Raw genomic sequence first — 20,147 nt, 5'->3', positions numbered from 1 at the left:
CTTCCCACGAACTCATTTGTTTTAGGAGACAGACGACGGAAGATGATCTGGGATAGCACTTTGTAGGCAGCATTCAAAATAATGATCGCCCTAAAGTTCTCACATTCCAAATGGTCGCCTTTCTTGTGAATGGGGCAGATTACCCCTTCCTTCCACTCCTCCGGTAGCTGTTCGGTTTCCCAGATCCTGACTATTAGCCGATGCAGACAGGTGGCCAACTTTTCTGGGCCCATCTTGATGAGTTCAGCTGCGATACCATCCTTACCAGCTGCTTTGTTGGTTTTGAGCTGGTGAATGGCATCCTTAACTTCCCTCAGCGTGGGAGTTGGTTCATTTCCGTCCTCCGCTGCACTGGCGTCGTCGTTCCTTCCGTTGCCGTGGGCTCCCGTGCCTACGTTCTCCACGCCGTTCAGGTGCTGATCGAAGTGCTGCTTCCACCTTTCGATCACCTCATGTCCGTCCGTCAAGAGGCCTCCGTCTTCATCCCTGCATATTTCGGCTGTTCCATCTACCGCGGCCCATAAACCGTCCATCCCAACTTAGTGCGAACCGCGATCGGTTCCATGGGCGTACCCACCTTCGCTTTTATCGGCGCGAACGAGTGGATGTTGTTCGCTCCAATCAGCACTTGCGGTTGTTCGTCGTACAGCTCAATGGGCAACCTTCCCATATGCTCGCACTGTGCGGCAAACTCCTGCGAATTTAACTTTTGGTGCGGCAGCATCAACTTGACAATCACATCTTGTCGGCGGCTGCGCCTGTTCCCGACACCCACAAGCTCATTCTTCGGGAATCCTCCACCCTCGACATGTTTCCCGTCCACCGGATTGTCAATCGCTCTTGTACTCCGACCACGCCCAGACTGTCGGCGAGCTTTTGCTCCACCAGCGATGGTCTGTTTTCCTACATTTTTTTCAGGGCTGCAAGACCTTTCCCTCGTGGGCATTAGCAGCTGATCCGCAGGCTTCACTATGACTGTATAATCCACCTTTCTCCTTCGGCATCTTCTTCCTGGATTGAGGAATTCCTTTGGACGGCGGAGATGACACAAACTCGACATCCACGTTGGCTTCGCAGGCGTCTGTGACGTTGTCCATCAGGAAATTCGTTAGTGTTCGCAGAATTGTTTCCCCGTGGCCCCTCTGATAATGGACCCACACCCGCTTCTTGCGATCTGCTAGCTTGGCAACAAGGCTGTTGCTTCAGATCCACGGCCTCCAGTTGACCACAGAGTTGTTCTACCGTATTTCCGAATAGAACAATATTTAATCCTCAAATTGTCCGCCCTCGGGGGTTCCAGCCGGTTCACCTTGTCCAGCAGGCTTTGGAGCTGTTGTTCCGGGCGGTCGAAGTGTCGGCGCAGCTTCTCGATGACCTGTGGGATGGATTCGGGAAAAACTAATTGCCCGGACACCAGTTCGAGGGCATCGCCTTCCAGCGCTTCCTGACGATTTGTAGGCCGCGTAGTACTATGGCCACTGAGCTGGTCTGCAGGAGAATTTTTGAAGTTTGTACGTTAACCCCTTCCTCGCGGCCAGCTGGGCTTTCGTCGGTTGAGTCTGTTGTTGCCCCAGCCCGTCATGGCTGACACTTATTCCCACTTTCTAGTACGTCTTCACCTTGTTCTCCATCGACGAGTCTGAACTCTGACTCTTCAGATCCGAATCGCCGGAATTGACGTCCTCCTCCTTATCCTCTTCGGAGCTTTCATAGCTTCTTCACGTTCGCCTTGCTCAGCTTCAACACATTTTGATCGTTTTTGTCGGAATAGCCCGCTTTCGGTACCGGTTTGGATTTTTGGACGGACAGTTCCGCCAACTCCTTGTCCATGGTCGCCATCTGCAGTTCGAACGAGTTCTGGTTCGCCTATATCTGCTGAATTTGCTCCTTCTTCTTCTGGAGCATTTCCGTTTGCCAAGCTCTTTGCTCCTCTTCTTCCTCAGCGCGTATCTGCAGCTCCAGTTCCATCTTTCGCTGCTCGAACACACGCTGCATCTCCATTTCCTTTTTCTGTAGTTGCAGTTCCGCCTCCATCTCCTCCTCGAACTGTCGCTTCTGCTTCTCCTCTAGCGCTAGCACTTTCGCGTCCACGCTAGACGAAGCTAGGCGAGAGCTAACGCTGAATTTGTCAGACTCGTTGCCGTTTTTCTGGATGCGAGCCTGCTTCTTGGCGTCCTTCTGCTTCTGCTGGCCTTGCTTTGGCAGTACCACTTCTTTGCCAGGTTGTCCTCCTTGATGCCCACACAACGGATGTGGAACCATCTCGAGCATCCGTCACAGCCAACCATCACTTCGTCGTACGTAGACGGGCCACAAATGGCGCAGGGAGTCGCCGTCAGGTTTTGTTTGATCGTGGGTGGATTCTGCATCGGAAGGTGCAAGTTTTCACTCCTCACTTGACACTTGTTACTACACGGGAATCCCTTCGCGGGTGTGACTTGATGTTTAAGAATGTTCCCGAGAGGGAAACCACTTTTTAAAAGAGCAGCTTACTGGTTTTCAGCAACGCTTAATCTGCGAATTAACACTTTTATAGCATTTTACATTACACAAAGTTAACTAAATCTACTTACAATCAAGTGGTTTCCACTTTCACGACTTCTTTTTCAAACCTTTTTTTTTTTTTCTGACGTTTCCACTTCTTGGTGGAGAGCTCAGACCTAGTTGATCCATCTCGCTCTTTGGTGTTTGTTTCGGGCGTGTTTCTGGGTGTTGTGTTTCCTTTGCTCGTTGGTGATTCGTCATTCGGTGGGGCGATTTATTGGTCGGTTTTCGGTGTGTTGGTATCGGGTGTCTCCGGTATTTGCGGAGGCCCCCTGCTTAGCTTGTGCATAGATAGCTTCATACTTTAACTTTGCATTTCTTGCAAGAATTTTGTTGTAGCTTTCAGCTCTTTTAAGGCGTTTTGTTTTAGTATGCTTGTTAATGGCTTATTATTTTGTAGTATGTCGTATTCCTTTCTTTGTTTGGCGAATTTGACGCATTTGTATAGAATATGTTCTGTTTTCCGTCACGTTGCATTTGTCACATAGTTCGTTGTCTTCCCATTTCCTCGTTTCCTATCCTTTGTTAGGCAGTGTCCTGACCTTATCCTTGCGATCGTTATTTGCTCTTGAATTGTTGGTCCTGTTTGTTGGCTCCAAATTTTCTTTAGTGGTTCGTCGGCTATTTGGTAGTGGTATGCTCCTTTCTCCTCGGATTGTAGTTTGTATTTCCTGGTCCATTTTCCCCAGACTTCCCTTTTCGCTTGTTTCAACGTGTCTCCTAGTGTCAGGCTATCGTAGCTATCTTGCTTGTTTTTGTGGCTTCTACCGTCGGTGAGGATTACTGTTTTCTCTTTCTGTTTTTGTTTCGCGTATTAGACAGCCGCTCTTATTGCCAGCAACTCTGCGTTTGTGATGCTGAAGTTGTTGTTTATCGTTTTCGAGATTCTGAAGTTTTCTTGCGGGTCATACACTGCTATCGCTGTTCCACTTTGTGTTTTTGATGCGGTCGGTTTTGTGGTGTCCTCTGTATTTTTTTGTCAAAAGCTCCAAGGTTTTGGCTTTTAGTATTTGTTTGTCCGTTTGGTCCTTTCTTCCCATTTGCTTATCTATAACGGTTGAGATTTTCATTTTTTGCCACTTTTTCCTGTCTTCTAGAATTGTTTCGCTTTGTGCTTTCATTTGGCTGATTATCTCTACATGTTCTTCTGCTATCTCTGCGATATATGTCCCTGGGTCTGTTTGATGATCGACTTTATCTCTGATGAATTTCAGGTTCGGGTCTCTGTAGTATTTTGCCATGATGACTTCGCGAAGGGTTAGGAGTTCTACTCTGTCTACCATTGGGGTCTGTCCTGATTCTGCTAGAAGCACGTTGATTGGTGTGGTTCTTAGGTACCTCATCCCTGATCTTACGTACGCGTTCAGTACCGTTTCGCTTTCAAACCTTTATTTTCAAACCTTTATTCAATTAGGTTCAATATAGGTACTGTCACCGTAATTTGGTGGTTTCTATGTGGACGCTATTTTGATTTTGACAGATAGCGGTGCGATAACTGCAAAATTGTTGCACTTAGCGGACTTTCAGTTTTAAGCGTTGCTGAAAATCAATCGGCTTCTTTAAAAATTGTGTTTTCCTTTCGGGAGCAATAGGATTAACACATCACGACACATAGAACCCTACAAATGCACAAATTAGAAACATCACAACTGGACACAGCCACAAAACAGAATATAAATGTGTCCTGTTATCCAAATGGATAACACCTTCCGATCACAGGTTGACGAGGTTTCATGTATTGGTTTGGGTATATCAGTCATCCTGGAATTGTATTTTAGTTGGCAGTTTGTAAAAGCAAATTCACAGTCTTTGCTGCTGTGTTCATAGCTTGGTTTTGTCTAGGAAAACTAATCCTAATCGGGCCTCTAGATTCGGGCAACAGCACAAGACCGTCTGATGTACAGATGTACCACCCATAGTATAACATACAAAATAAACTGACAAAATGTTCATAACCATTTACAAACGAAACACCACTTAGCGCGCTCGGCGAAGTTCTATCATGCCGCTTATAGTGTTGCCACATATAATGCTTAGTCTACTAAACCCAGTTATCTGGCCGTGGGGTATGGGAGCCTAAGCTTTATCCATTAATGCAATAATTAAACAGTTCTCGATTCACAACATGAGTGAGCCAAATATTTGATCATTGTTCGATCTGCGATCTTGAAATGTAGCTTAAAAATATACATGCTTCTAGTTCTAATGCATAATAATAGCTTAGTGTTCAGTTTCACCTTTTTCAGGATTTCTTCAAGCAATCAGTAACCAAAGCAAAAAGCAGAAAAAAATCTAATCGTTCCAGTCAAATTTTAGTTCAACTATTCCCAGACTTCAAAATTTTTTGTTTCGCAATAGAAATAGTGCAAAACAGTATGTTCTTTATCAAAATAGAAAACAATTCCAACACAATTGAATCTAATTTGGAGCCAGTAATAAAGTACTTCAGTACTTTCAGCGTTAATTTCACTGTTTAAAACAATAAAAACATCCCTTCAGTCTGGGTGACCTGTAGTTGAAAAGAACTACGACAGATGTTATCCTGGATGCCACCTCTTAACTGTGCATGACCATGTATATAGGTACCTAATATGCCGCACGTTATGCACTTCGATGCTCTTCGCTAGCGTCATGTCCAACTCCAACTCATGATCCAATAATTGTTTTACATCAGCCATGCTAGACCACCGTGGAAGAACAGATGTGTCCAACACAAAGCAACTACTTCTTGTAATCGACTTGATTGTAGAATATGAAAAAATCTCAGATAGGAATCGGACACGTGTTGTTTCATAAATATTGGATAGCAATTGCTACTTGAAACTTGTGCCATACCTCATATTTAACCCATACATGTATCCTGGGATTCTTTACCGCACAAAACTTGGCTTACTTGAAACAGATAACAAATTCAACCTACCTTATCCGGATGCACGGCAAGACAAGCCTTCCGGTACGTTTTCTTGACGTCCGCAGCGCTGACCAGCTGGTGCATGTCGCATTTCGTCCACTTGGCGCCTGGCCACAGTACCGTATGGACCGTACACAGCAACGCACGAATGTTATTCTTTTTGCCTTCCGTCTGAAAGAAAAAATACATTCGTTCGTATATCAGTCTTCTAGTTAGAGGATCATCAAGTGGGTGATGGGAAGACACTTACCCACTCCATCAGCTTCAGTCTCTCCGGGTCCATCTCCTTGATCTGCTCCTCCTTGCGCATGTCGTTGATCGTCCTCGGGCCCTGGTTCTTCATATTTCCAAATGAGTACCCCTGCGAACCCAGAATATCGCCGAAAATATCACCAGATTTTTCTTTCGGACCAGCCGCCCCGTTCGAACCGCCGTTGCTCGCTTTCGGTTGATCGAAGTGTGACCGACTGTAATCCGGTCGCTGCGGGTCCGCATTGGGGCTTCGCATCTGCTGCTGCTGTTGTTGTTGCTGCTGCTGTTGGTGGATGGGAGTTGACGGGGCCCTGGGCGAAGGATTGGCCGTACTGGCGCCGCTTAAGTGATGTGTCGGACTAGAGAATTGAGTTGAGCGGGGACTGGGCGTGGTCGTTGTTCCGGATTTACCCCAACCCGCGGTTCCGCCGCCTAAATTCGAAGCCAAATTGCCAATGTCCGCGAAGGGATCCTTGTTGGCCGGTTGAGCCTGCTGCTGCTGGGTTGCTTGGGGTTGAGCCTGATGGCTGTTGTGGAATGCACTGGCGCTGATCCCGGCGAATGGATCGAAACCGAAGCTGTTGTTGAACTGGTTGTTGACTCCGTTAGAGGTTGCGGTGGTGGTGGTAGATCCGTTCGAAGCCGTAGCCGGTTGAGCGATACCTCCGAAGTTGTCGAAGTTAAGGTTGAGTCCGTTGAGATCGGTACTGGATTTGGTGGTTTGGAGCGGCGTTGGACCACTGTGCATGGTTCCGAAGATGTCATCGAGGCCTGCGTTCGATCCAGTGTTGGGGTTGGATCTGGAAGTTTCGATTACGGGTGGGGCAAACCCTCCCAGCAGGTCGAATGTGGCTTCGCTTTGTTCTGGCTTGCGCTCTTCCGAAGTCTTTTGACTAGCATGGCTAAGATTGAGAAGATCTGCATCATTTTGGGTAGTTTGCGAAAGGTCTTCTGTTGGTGCTGGGGGTGTTGGATTAGCTCTGGTGGGTTGTGGGGATGGAGGAGCTGGTCTCGGTGGTGGCCGACTGGGAGCGGCAGCTGGCTTGGAAGCAGTTGGCTTCGAAATGAAGTTGTCCACGTTTTCCTCGTATTCTAGCTGGGAAGCGAAGAGTATTTTTGGATCTCTTTGTGGTTTGGCCGGTATCCATGGCGGCTGATTGGCAGGGGGTCGTTCCGAATCGCCAACGAATACAGATAGACCCACATGGAAACCATGCGGAACGTGTTCGACATCCGGAACCTCGTCCAGCTCGGTTTTGGTAAAATTAATAAGTGTCTCTTCTTCTGGAATGTAGCCCGTGTTGAACTGGAATTGACAAATTTTCAGACCCTGTGGCCGTCCCATGCCACCCAAGGCATTTCTAGCGTGATACAGTGTTACTGTAACATCCCCACAAACGGTAACGTTTAAAGTCAGAGTGACCTTGCCTTCCGCAGCGCTGTAAAGTCTCATCCGATCGTACTCCTGAAGGGTACTGAAAAGAATCCGATCTCCGGAAGCTACCTCCACGTAAATCCTGCATCCATCGCGTGCTTTTGTCATTCGGGGGACTGGGCTTGCCGTGACAGAGACCAATGTGACCGGGTAGTAGTGCGGCAAGTGTGGAACTGACCTCACAATGTCGCCCAGATAGTAAAGGTATCTCAGTTCAGAGGCCCGCATATTGGGAGGCGTCCTTTTGACGGCGAAAATTTGCATCGCATCTTCTGGCTCTGTTACAAGCTGACTGTACACCAACAATGCACATACCATGGTGGCTGCCATAGCTTTGCCCGAGTCCGGACTTTGGATGACGATGAGCGTTTTTGGATCCGCATTCAGAAAACCGTACATGTCTTCGGCCAGCGAGTACAATCCCGCCAAAGTGGGCGCTTTGTAAGACGCTGGAACAGGAGAATAGAGAAAACTACCTTCCACAGTGCGAACCGGCGGTGGCAGCCTGGGGCAATTCCGAGGACCCAGGTTATAAATACTAAGTTTCGTCGGAAGATATCGACTTTCCAGATATAGTTTTACATCTTCGATGTGGTTCGTCCGGTAGGTGGATTCTATGCCTTCCGAAGGACACGGCATGACAAGAATCCGTTGTGTGATGTAGCTAATATCGAGATCCGTACGAGCGATGCTTTGCTGAACGGTTTGCATAACCTTTGAAGAGGTGTCCTTAAGGTTCTTCAGGAAACTTCCAGCGCCTCCTTTGATCGAGGAAAACAATCCTCCGCCTCCGCCAGCTGCTCCCACCATCGGTTGGGGATGCGGGTAATGATGAACCGGTGGAACGACAACCGGAGGAGCAGGACGAACCGGATCTGGGGGACGTTGAGGATTTTTCCTTTCCTGTGGTGGACCTGCATTGGATCCGACCGGAGGAGTCGGTCTAGGAGGAGCTGGCCGCTGAGGAGGATGATGATTTGCTACCACTGCTTCCGGGTGATGCATGGGACTTGGATTGGGCGTAGGTCCGCTCGGTGGCGTATTCAACGGTTTGCCATCCAGCGTCAGCGGTCCTTTCAATGACCAGCCTTTTGTCTCCGATATGGCGGCCAAGCGTTCCAGTATCATTGATACGTCAAACCGCTGCGCCGGATCTACCTGTAAACATCCTTTAATAATCTCATTGAAACACGCATACCGCGAATCATTCGGAATGGTGTAGTTAGCATTGATAATCCTAAGCTTGGCCGAATCCTCGAACGGATGCTTCCGATAGCACAGACAAAACAGTATACATCCCAGGGCCCACACGTCTGTTTTGATGCCGATCGGGTGATTGTTCCAGGTGTCCAACTGCTCTGGCGATCGGTACATCGGCGTCGTACAACGCCCAAGGTGGTCTTCCAGCATGTCTCGCTGGTGAGCATTCCAGCTTACGTCTGGCGCATAGGTATCGGTCGAGGCCGATCCAAAATCACATAGCTTCAACTGGCCATCACTTCCGATGAGGAAATTCTCAATCTGAAATTGAAAATCAACTGTCATTGTATGTTTCCTCTCAGCCTATGGCACCACCCTTACCTTAATATCCCGGTGATTGATAGGCACCGCTTGCGTGTGCAGATGGGCAACCGCTTTGCTGGCCTGATAGAACACCCGCAGCACCGTGTCCGGCGACAGGTCTTTCTCCAGGCAATCATACAGGGAGCCTCCTTTGCACAGTTCCGTAACCAGCAGATATTCGGCCCTCTTGGCCCCGGCAGCATTCTGGGTCCGGTCGATGAAGGTCGCCGCAACAAATTTGATAATGTTCGGGTGGCCGGACACCTGCTTCAGAGTGCTGATCTCGCGAATGATGTTGTTGCATTCTTCCTTGTCGGCACCGAGCAGTCGCTTCAGGGCGTACTCGTTTCCGGATTGGACGTCCTGTGCGACGAACACGAAAGCGAATCCTCCTGCAAAATGGATGAAAGCGATTCTCTTGAGTCTTGCTTAACATACAACAAATTTGAAAATCCCTGGGTCGTCCCTTTCGTCCTACTTTGTATCTTTCTATTTACTTTCTCTCTCTCTCCTACATATATGTACACATTTCATGTATATTCGTATGTTCATAACAATTGCTCGAACCAGACGCGGATCGAACTTTCATCACAGCACAGTGTTAATCTATCATATAACGCCTACAAATTATGCAACCAAGTGAACTGTGCCGCTTCACAGTAATCTTCACACAATCTATCACTTTACGCCTGGCATCCATGTACCAACGCATGAACCCTGTGCCAAAAATACACATTTCCCACCAGCACACCGATATCCGCATAATCTTGTGCAGGAGCAGAGGACTCAATGGTAAATGCTGGCAACAAGCGATTGCAATCAACACTTCCCTTCCCTTTCCCACATTGACCTACAACTTGACCCAATTGACATCATAGGTACCATTGTCGGTCTAACATACAAGACAACCAACGCTCACACGCTGAAGATGTATGTTAGTCCCAAGCAGCTATCTTATAGGTTCCTTGTGTGAGTGTAGCACGGATGTAGCCCGATACGGAGCGTAGGAGGAAGTGTGAGTGTCTTGGGAACAAGTGTGTGGTGAAGAAAACAAAAAGCAGAAGCATCGGAAGCAGCAGAGAGCATCCGGTTATTTTGACATGGTGGAACCAGGAGTCGTACAAAATGGTGGCGAACAAGTGATAGAAATTGGGATAGAAAAATAAAGAGCGATATAAATAAATAGAGTTAAGTTCTGTTGAATTTCGAGGACCACGAAATTCTGAATAATCTGGAATCGGAATATGAAGGACTACAGGCAGAACGAATCAAAGAATGAGAGTGGAACAATCAGCTACAGGATACAGCAAACATCAAACTCACAGTGGAAGGACCCAGCATTCCGGGAGCGGTGAAGATTTACGGGTGCTCCTATAAACCTGAACTATACATTTTCCCAGTACGTCAATGCAAGCAATGCTGGGAATTCGGGCATGAAGTCCGACATTGCCGATCGAGACCGAGGTACAGTAAGTGTGGCGGCAGGCACCAAAAAGCGAAATGCGGACAGACGGAGAAATGTATCAACTGCGGTCGAGACCATGACTCCCAATCGGAGGAATGTCGCGAAAGAGCGAGAAGGTGGAACATTTAGGATAAAATGAGTAAAGGAGCCACCTATCAGGAAGCAGAATACAAACTACGTGCTCAGCGAGGAAGCCCATCAGAAAGAAGCACAAGAAGAAGTCGCCACAGGACCGCTAGAGGCCACGCGAAGCGGAAACAGGACAAGTAATACGGAATGAAGAAAGAGAGCAACGAAAGCAGTAGGTCACGCACCAGAGGAAGAAGAGAAAATCCGAACCTCAAGTCAGACCAAGATGGAAACAACAAAGACACAGTCAGCAGATACAAAAGATGAAAGAACAGGTAACAAATGCCAATGCAACCCATACAGCACCACAGAGTTCGAGCCGTTAGAGCGCTATGTGGACAAATTGAAGAAGGACTTCCTAGCGGAGGCGAGAACAGAGAAATGGATCGACCCGCTAAAGGCATTCTATGCAAGAATAGTCGTTGGAGTAAACGAGGCGAACAATACGATAGAGACGGACAGATAGCTGCTCATCGAAACAGCACAAGCGATTCAAGGTTTTAACCTCAAAAACGTGAATCTCGACCAACAGGAATGCAAGCACAAATCCCAGCACCGACTACCACAGCCACAGTGTCGCGTAAGAAACTAATAATACTCCAAAACAACATTCAAAGCATTAAGCCGGCAGAAACGAGAGAAGAGCTACACAATTACTTGAAGGAAAACGAGACAGGGCTATCGTTACTGCAAGAATTAGGGCTTAGGAAAGATGAGTATTTCTGGATATCGAACTATAGGATGGAATCGAAACGTAGAAATGAAGGATACGGAGACGTTACAGTACTAGCTAGGGAAGACATACACTACGAGAAAGTCGAACTGGGCTATTTTCTACCGGTCGAAGTGGTAGCAGTAAAGATAAAGAAGAACTTTGACTTAATTATTTGCATACTGTCTACGTTCCTCCAGACCGAAACTTGCAGCAAGAAACGAAAGAAAAAAAATCAAAATGCTGGAAATAGAAGATCTACCGGCGAAATCGCAATTCAAGGAGACTGGAATGGACATCACGAAGCATGGGATCCAGCGGGAAAAACATGCCCCAAAGGAACGCTGATAAACACACTGATAGAAGCGTCGAAATTCTCTCTGCTCAATGATGGTACTCACTAGCGTGGGTCATCGGAACCGATTTCTCCGATCAAAGCTTTTTTGGTTTCATTTCGGGTCCTGAGTATCTGTGCAAAATTTGGGCACGATCGGTTGCGTCTACACTTTGCGCATTGCAATTGAAATTTGTATGGGATTTAATATGAGAAAACATACTTTTTTCCATTTTCGTCATAAGTTGAAAAAGTTTGTCTGAAACTTTTTAACCGATGGTGTTAAATGATAGATCCTAGGCTCTTCTTCTTTTTCTTTCTGATCGGTGGTGCTGTTCTTTTGTGCACCACCTTCTAATGGACCAACATCTGAGGCTATATGTCCAACCTATTTCTGTTTATACTCCCAGTGGAGTTTACAATGCTTTTCTTATGTTCTGTTTTATCGACTCCGGTGCAGTTTACCAATTTTTCAGTTTTGCTTTATCGATATTAGTTTTTTTTCAATTTTGACAGTTTATTGTCCGTGGACTTCCTATTCTTTTTACGTCCCCAGACGGCTTCCCTTATTACTAAAGGGTGGAAGGGGTGGGAATCAAACCCATGACCAACTGATTATCAGTCAGATGTGTAGACAATAATTGTAGTAATTATTACTCTACGGCCCCTTCGCCTAGGATGTTCTGAAAAACTTTGTCGAAGACCACAAAGTGATCCGATGCTTGTAAATAAAGTTATATTCAATAAACCGCATGCATGTGTTTTAACATGTAAAGGAATAACAATAGCAACAAAATCATACTATTTCGGCAAGCAATGCGAACGCTATTACTTTTTTAATAGGTATCAGATCACTTCGTGGTCTTCGACAAAGCTTTTCAGGACACCCTAGGCTTTGTTTTAACATCATCGGTTACATGGTTTTTGAAAAGTTCAAGCTTGTCATGAGAGAAATGCAAAAAAGTATGTTTTTCCATGTAAAATCCCATACAAACTTTAAACGCGATGCCTAAAACGTACACATTACCGATCGTGCCCAAATTTAGCACAGTCATTTGGGACCTGAAATGGGACTTAAAAAAACTTTGATCTGATGGGATGCCATCAAATTTTCCATTTTCCCATATAACGGTTGACCCACTCTAGCGCTCACGCCTGCCTAACCACCAGAGAAAGAAGGAACACAACGGTTGATCTCACGCTGGCAACAACAGAAGTCGCAATAAAAGCAAACTGGACAGTAGACGAACAGGAGTTTTTAAGCATTCCTCTAGCAATTCTCATCGAAATAGGAAGCGATATCCCGATAGTGAAAAAAAAACTACTTAAAGATTATACCAGAAAAAGGCAGCGACACTCATAAACGAAATCAAACCACAATATCGGTATGACCCCGAGGAGATGCAGAGTGTGTTTGACAAAAGCATAGGTAAGGCAACTTATGTGGTGAAAGTTAAAAATGGTAATTGGTTGAAAAAGTGGTGGACGGAGGAGATCAGCGAGGCGTATCAAGTATAGAGAGCAGCGTTAAGTAGCTACAATGGAGAAACATCGCAGCAGAACCTAATTGAGTTACAGCAAAAGAGGGCCAAACTAAAATGTCTGATTAGGAGAAGATATTGTCAGGAATATCCAGACAAAGTGGATGAGGACACCCCAAGCAGACAACTCTGGAACGTAGAGAATTAGATACAGCTCTTACGAAACCAGTTGGATATAGGAAGACCTGTGAGGAAGACGGAGAAGGTTCATAAATCACTACTATGAGGGAAACACAAAATAATTCAAGTGCCGAATGCCGGCACCAAGCCGGAGTTGAGTGGCTATGAAATGGCCATAGCAGAAGACGAAATCCTGAAAAATCTGTGGAAAAGGAAAACGCACTCAGCACCAGGACCCGATGGAATGTCGTACGCAATCCTGAAGAAACTGAGGCCGGATATCCAATCAAAAGTATGTGAAATGACTAAAGAAGTTTACGTCACAGAGCAGCTTCCGGACAAATGAAGAACCACGGAAGTGCGCGCTATACCGAAACCAAACTCTAAACATCCGAGCCTACCCTCAGGGCAAAGACCGATTTGTCTACAAAACATATGCATGAAACTACTAAACGGAGCAGTAGAGGGCAGGATAGTGGAAATAACGGAGTTAATAAACCTACTGTTGAAAAACTCCTTCGGTTTCAGGAAAAACTATTCAGCTACGACATGCGTAAACTACCTACCTAGTAAACAGAATCTACGAGGCTCAAGGAAAGGAACAAATCGCAATAGCAGTATTTATGAACATGATACAAGCCTTTGACTCTGTAGATAGTAAAATACTTCTCTATCAGTTGAGGAAAATAGGTATATACCGAAAAACATAGTAGCTTGGCCCCACTGCTACTTGAAGAACAGAAAAACGATCTGCAACACCACAGAGACAGAAATCGGGACAACAATCAGTGAAGGTCTACCGCAGTGATCCTCAGCCTAACTGTCTTGGCGGGCCAAAATTTAATTTTCAAACGAGACTGCGGGCCGCAAGTCATTCAAAGGATTATTTTTATAATTTTTCAAGATTCAATACAAAACCAAAATTATGCAACGGAAATGGCTTAGCAGTCTCGAGGAAATCAAACGATACTATTTGATTTTACCCAACGTTTCGACCACTTTTTTGGTCTTCTTCAGGGGTTAATCGATTAATGATAACAGCGGTGGTCGAAACAGTGGGTAAAATCAAATAGTATCGTTTGATTTCCTCGAGACTGCTTAGCCGTTTCCGTAGCATAACTATCCCATTCAGTCGAACCCTCCCAATCCATTCAAAACCAAAATATTGAAAAAAGAAAGAAAATAATTAAACAACCTGGAGTTATCAGAAGATTTCATTTCATTTGAAAAATTCCTGAAAATCGTAGGGAATTGAAAACAGAGTTTTCAAGACCGTAGTATTTGGGTTCTTGTTATTGATAATGTTGAGCAAATTATTTCAAACTAGTTACTTGAAAGTCACACAAAAATAAGCAATAGCGACGCTGACTAAAATAATATTGACATCTTTAAGAATATTGTGGATAAACTTACAGCGTACTTATGGCGCTGATTAGAGGTGCAGAATTGGGAAAGTCCTAGACACGAACACAGAAAAAAAAATCTTGTAAAACCCCTGGATCCAGTTTTGACAAATTGGACGAATGCAGTTTCTTACTGCAGCTTAGGGATTTCCTGAAAATATAATGAACCATTGGAACTGTAAGGTTTTTTGAGACTTGTCGTGAATTCTGAGAAATTTCAGAATGCCTGGAGATACTGTTGTGGAAATCACTGATTATTTTTAAAGTTTTTCTTGCGTAATTTCTTAGGAAGTTAATTGAGAAAATCCTGCAGACATTATTTTCTGCGCATTGTGTGCAACTATTTGTAGCCAATGTAGAATAGATATTTTAAGAAGAATGCCCAAAAGTATAGCTAGGGTAATGAAGAGCATCTTGCCCAATCCCTGATATTTTAAGCGAAATTCAGAAAGTTTGGACAGCACTTTCTTTTAAGAGAAATTGTAAGCATAAATTTTGTATTTCCTGTTTTTCTGTATTTTTCCTGATAGAAGTACATCGAAAACAAAGATTTTTTCGCCGCCTAAAACAAAACGGAAATAATTTTAATTTTATTTTCGTTAAATTAGACAAATTACTAATTACTAAGTAGTCTTTTACGGTTTGTAAAATTTTCCATGATATTGGCAAAATTTTAGTAGTCAATTTTCATTCTCATGAAAGTTTCAAAATATGGTCGAATTTCTGATTTTAATTATAAAATCAATGAGTGGGCCACTTTCTTATACCTTTCAAAATCAGTTCACGGGCCGCACAAAACCTGGTCGAGGGCCGCATGCGGCCCGCGGGCCGCAGTTTGGTGACCACTGGTCTACCGCAAGGATGTCTGCTATCACCCACACTATTCAACATTTACACAGCTGAACTCCATGAGGTACAAGAAGAAGAGTGTGAACTGATACAATTTGCGGACGATTTCACTGTAATAGTTACAGGAAAGACGTTCAGCGCTTGAAAATTGAAGCGTTTTACCGCAGACGAATCAAAATTTGCTCTTCTTTGACTGGCGCTTTTCAACCCAAAGCGGTAGCAATATGCCTTCATTGGCTAACATGCTTCAGAAGCAAGTGGGAGCGGGAGCAATAAAAAATATGAGTGAGAGTGAGGGACGACGATTCAGCGCCGTGCGGCTCTCTGAATCTCTCTCTTCGCCGGTGTATACGGCAATGAATATACTTGATTTTTATCTCGTTATTACAGTGCAAATGACATAAACTCGAATTAAATCGATTATAATAGTCACGTCCATCATTCTCTTATGGACAAATTGATTGTTCTTACAAGTTTTGAGCAAAACATAAATCCACTGAATCATTTACGCATCTTCAGCCTCACCGCAGCAAGTGAGAAATAATCGTTACCAGTCGATATGCTTCACCAGCCAACCGACCGATGAGGAATAGTGGTCGCGATTGGTTCGGTTTCTCTTTGCTCCCTGTGCGTGTTCGTTCGTAGGGGTGGTTGGCGCTGATGACTGATCGTACCATTCATATTCACTGAATTTCAAGCACTGAAGACGTTAGAAGAGTTCGAAGAGAGAACAATAGCTTCGTGGATAAACTCGACTACAAGCTCTTCAACTCAAGCAAAGTCCATCAATGTTTATCGAAATAGCATCTAGAACGCAGGAAGGCAATGGATACCCAGCCATCAAGGTATAGAAGGTAACGAGATAGAATAGACAGAACAGCGGTAGCGGCCACTCAAAAAGTCCAATCGGATTTCACATCCTTGACACTGTCAGACGCCCTTACACTGGCAAGGGGAAAATATGGGATAGCTGAAAAACACAATACAAAGAAACACCAGAAGTGAAAAGGATAAAGCATTTTGAAATAATGGAGGAGCCTGGAAAAACAGTATGGTCAACAGTATGGACTAATCTTGACATCTGAGGAGAAAAGAATCCTAAACAGGATAAGGTCAGGGCACACACCCACCAAGGAAAGGAGATACAAATGGGGTGGGAAGAAGAAGAAGAGTGTGACCTCGGTGAAGAAAGGGATGACCTGGAGCATGTACTATACATGTGTCCAAAATTCAACATACTTCTTCTTCTTCTTCTTCTTTATGGCTCTACGTCCCCACTGGGACTTAGCCTGCCTTGCTTCAACTTAGTGTTCTTTAAGCACTTCCACAGTTATTAATTGAAGGGCTTTCTTTGCCTGCCATTCCATGAATTTGTATATTGTGAGGCAAGTACAATGATACACTATGCCCAGGGAATCGAGAAAACTTTCCCGACTGGAACGGGAATCGAACCCGCCGTCTCCGGATTGGCGATCCATAGCCTTAAGGAGAAACTTCAGAGAGTACCAATATGGCTGCCACAATGGCCGACTTGGACCCCTACTCACGTTTTCAAGAGCACAAATCTTAAAAATTCGTAAACAAATGCGGTCGATTTGGAAAAGCTGCCTCTTTTTGCAAGTGAGCAAAGCCAGAATAATCAAGTGCGACTTGGTTCGATGCTTCGTTCGTCAGATTTGTGCCTCTAAAGTTTGTATGCAAAGCTTTCTTGATGTTTCACCTTAACCACTAGGCTAACTGGAGACCCTAAAAATTCAACATACAAAGAAACGAATTCACTGCGCTAGAGTACTGCAAACCCCTCAAAAATATCCTGACAAACGAAGAAATGGAAATGAAACAAATAGTCAGTTTCCTTAAAGCAACTAAAATACAAGTATGAAGAAAACAAATCCTCAATCCGATCGAACGCCAAAAGCCACAAAACATCAAAATCCCCTACAAATGTCCCAAATGGAGGATAACGTGCCTCTGAAGCCGGCCTTCTGATCCCCAGCTGTTGCATGGACGTGGCCAGGACAGCTCTCGACTGTTGGCAGATTGCATCAATATTTGTTGGAAATTAGGTAGCGTTGAACGCTCGGGTATCGTCGAACCTTCAGGTACGAGTTTGGAGTGTTGGAGCGAGGTTTGTTGGCGTAGGTATGATGTTATTAAAGAAGATAGTCAAATTGTATATACCTGGAATGAATAAAGAGTGCGACGTTTGCTGATTGAGGTATCAGTCGGCAGCCGTCTAGTTTGATGGAAGATGTCTCGCGTTCTTTTTATTTATTATTAAGAAACAGGCATCGACGGAGCTAGCCTCGCTATGGCCTGCGTGGCCATGGTGGACTAGCCTCCAACAATATTATCTTAGTCAGTATTGCTGACTGCACCTCAAATTAGACTGACACAATAGTGTGCACACACCTTCAAAGTGTGATTACAGCGCAGGGATACGTCGGATCGAATTGAGGTCTTCGGTGCACTTATTCCTTGTAAAGGCAGGAATAAGTGCACCGAAGACGTCGAGACGATCCGAGGCAAATGTGCACTTTTATCACACTTTTTAGGCATACCAAAAAAGTGTGATAGTCGGCGCAGTATCATAACGTCCGAGGCCAAAACGTCCCAGGACTTTATGGCGCATTTTTCCGGGGCATAACGGCCAAACATGCAGATATGTCACGAAGTCCAAGGAAAGAAGGCACATAGGATCTTATGACGCATCCAAACTTTTGGACGTTATTTCGCAAAAAAACGCGACTTAACGACCGGGACAGTATGGCCTCGGACGTTGTGATCCGGCCCCGTGATAGTCCAATTCGAGATGTAGTCTGCAATAATCAACCCCAAATATCTGTGCTTTGGTAACGGAAGGTAAGGAGACAATCCTCACAACCAGTTTGTACGACTTGCTTAATGCTAATGCTAATATCCTTCCAAATGGCGGACATAATAAAAATACGATTTGGAGCACTGAGAAAAAATTCTACTCAGTCGATGAGTAACGACAACTCAGTTTCGTCGACCGCGAAGAGTTGGCGCAAACTGAGTAAGCTCGCTTGATGAAAATGAGGTGCTTTTACTCAGTTGATCGCGTTTACCATTGGTTACTCATTTTTGAGTGAAGATTGAGCGAATCGATGTTCTAAACTGTCAGATCCGGAGATAGACGAAAAGGCAAAACAAAAGTTTACTCATGGCGGACGGCAGCGGCTGCAAGGAAGCAACATATCACAATGTTGGTGGAATTTATCTCTATTTTCGTGCCCCGGTCATCGATTTCTTACATTCGATTACTATGGCGTGTTTCACATCACACCTTTTTTTTTTTATTCTTTATTATTGTGTTTTTTAACTTAATGTTAGTTCAACACACTAAATTAATGAACGAATGAGAGAGCTGTTAAATTAATTCATACAAGTTACAATCGTGGAGAAACTTGAACAGTGTTTTGATGGTATCCGGATCGTCCCGTAGGACTTCTCCAATATTACCAGCGATGTTGTGGAGTTGACGTTGGCCTTCGTAGATGGGACACACGCAAAGGACATGTTCTACTGTGGCTGGGATGCGGCACACTTCACACTTCTTGCGGAACGGTCCACCTCCCCGTATACAGTTCATATGTTCGACTGATCTCCGGACTGCTACCCTCAACTCCGGCAGAGTCTTCCTGCGTAGAGGCTGGTCTGCTACCGTTCCAGATATTTATCCTCGCAGCTCTTTGCATCAAGAGTGCGACCTTCTCCAGCAAGAACACGAGCGATGACAGAGTCTTTCTTCTCATCGAGGGGAACAGAGCTCTAAACACAGTAGCCAACATGGATCTCCCTCCGGTTGCAAAGCTCCACTGGCTTGGAGACAGGAGTTGGCATTCCGTACCGCCGAAAATTGACAATCGGATAAAAAACAGTTTCTCCGCCGGCTGTAACTCTGCTGCTCTACGAAGGTCGGTCGCTGAACTTTTGCGTGTCTCCTACCCGAACTTTGCTCACCGGTTTTCTGATGGATCGCTCTCCCATCTTGGAGTCGGGATAGGTGTATCAGGCGACATCCCGCCGGTCAGCATGAGTCTTCCTCCACAGTGCTCAGTTTTCTCTGCTGAAGCAGCAGCAGCCTTCATCGCTGCTACCACGCCATCTGACCGCCCGATACTGGTTCTGACCGATTCTGCGAGCGTCATATCGGCGCTTCAATCTGATACACCGACACACCCCTGGATCCAGGGTATACTTATGAACGCTCCAGCTGATACCGTGTTCACGTGGATCCCTGGACACTGCGGTGTTCAGGGTAATGAAAAAGCCGATCGTCTCGCTGGCTCCGGTCACGCCCGTGAACGACACACTGACAGCATCCCGCTCATGGACCTTAAACGATGGATCAAATCCAGCTGCCGTCAGTACTGGGGTAACCTATGGAGCCAATCAAGAACTGCTTTCCTGCGGAAAATAAAAGACACGGTTGAACCATGGACTGATTTGCCAGTGCTCAAAGACCAGAGAGTAATCTCTCGATTGCGAACCGGGCACACATCACACCGTGCCGGGGCTCGGTGGGGCCCCGGCCGGGCTAATGAGATGCACACCATAGATATCGTTAGGAAGAAATAGATGACCGGGGCACGGCCGGGGCCGGGCACGGTCCCGGCCCGGTAAAGTGAGAAGACCGCTTAAAGTGATTTACGACTTCGGCAATTAGTGGTGCTAGAATTTGTTCAGAAAAATCACCACCTGCCGATGTCGTAAATTATCTTTTTCTGAAAGGATGTTCCGGCAACAATAAAGAAATTGCTTCAAATTTACTCAAAAAACTGAGTAGAAGCAACTCACGGTCGATCTTGAATGCCGTGAGTTGACTTTACTCAGTCTTCATCGAGTAGAACAACAACTCAAAATTG

General features: G+C 45.3%; 1 protein-coding gene across 1 annotated transcript in view; it reads right to left on the bottom strand.

Moving 5' to 3' along the window:
- Positions 1-20,147, bottom strand: part of LOC109429313 (cyclin-G-associated kinase) — a 37,438-nt gene that overhangs the window by 15,192 nt on the left and 2,099 nt on the right. The window contains exons 2-4 of the mRNA XM_029860438.2: positions 8,724-9,097; positions 5,706-8,663; positions 5,465-5,626 (exon numbers count right to left, since the gene is read on the bottom strand). Of these exons, the coding sequence (XP_029716298.2) occupies positions 5,465-5,626; positions 5,706-8,663; positions 8,724-9,097 (3,494 nt within the window). The remainder of the gene's footprint in view (positions 1-5,464; positions 5,627-5,705; positions 8,664-8,723; positions 9,098-20,147) is intronic.

Source organism: Aedes albopictus, chromosome 1 (assembly GCF_035046485.1).
Source record: "Aedes albopictus strain Foshan chromosome 1, AalbF5, whole genome shotgun sequence".
Classification (NCBI taxonomy): Eukaryota; Metazoa; Arthropoda; class Insecta; order Diptera; family Culicidae; genus Aedes; species Aedes albopictus.
The sequence above is the reverse complement of the archived record's forward strand: the minus strand, read 5'-3'. Positions and strand labels throughout refer to the sequence as shown.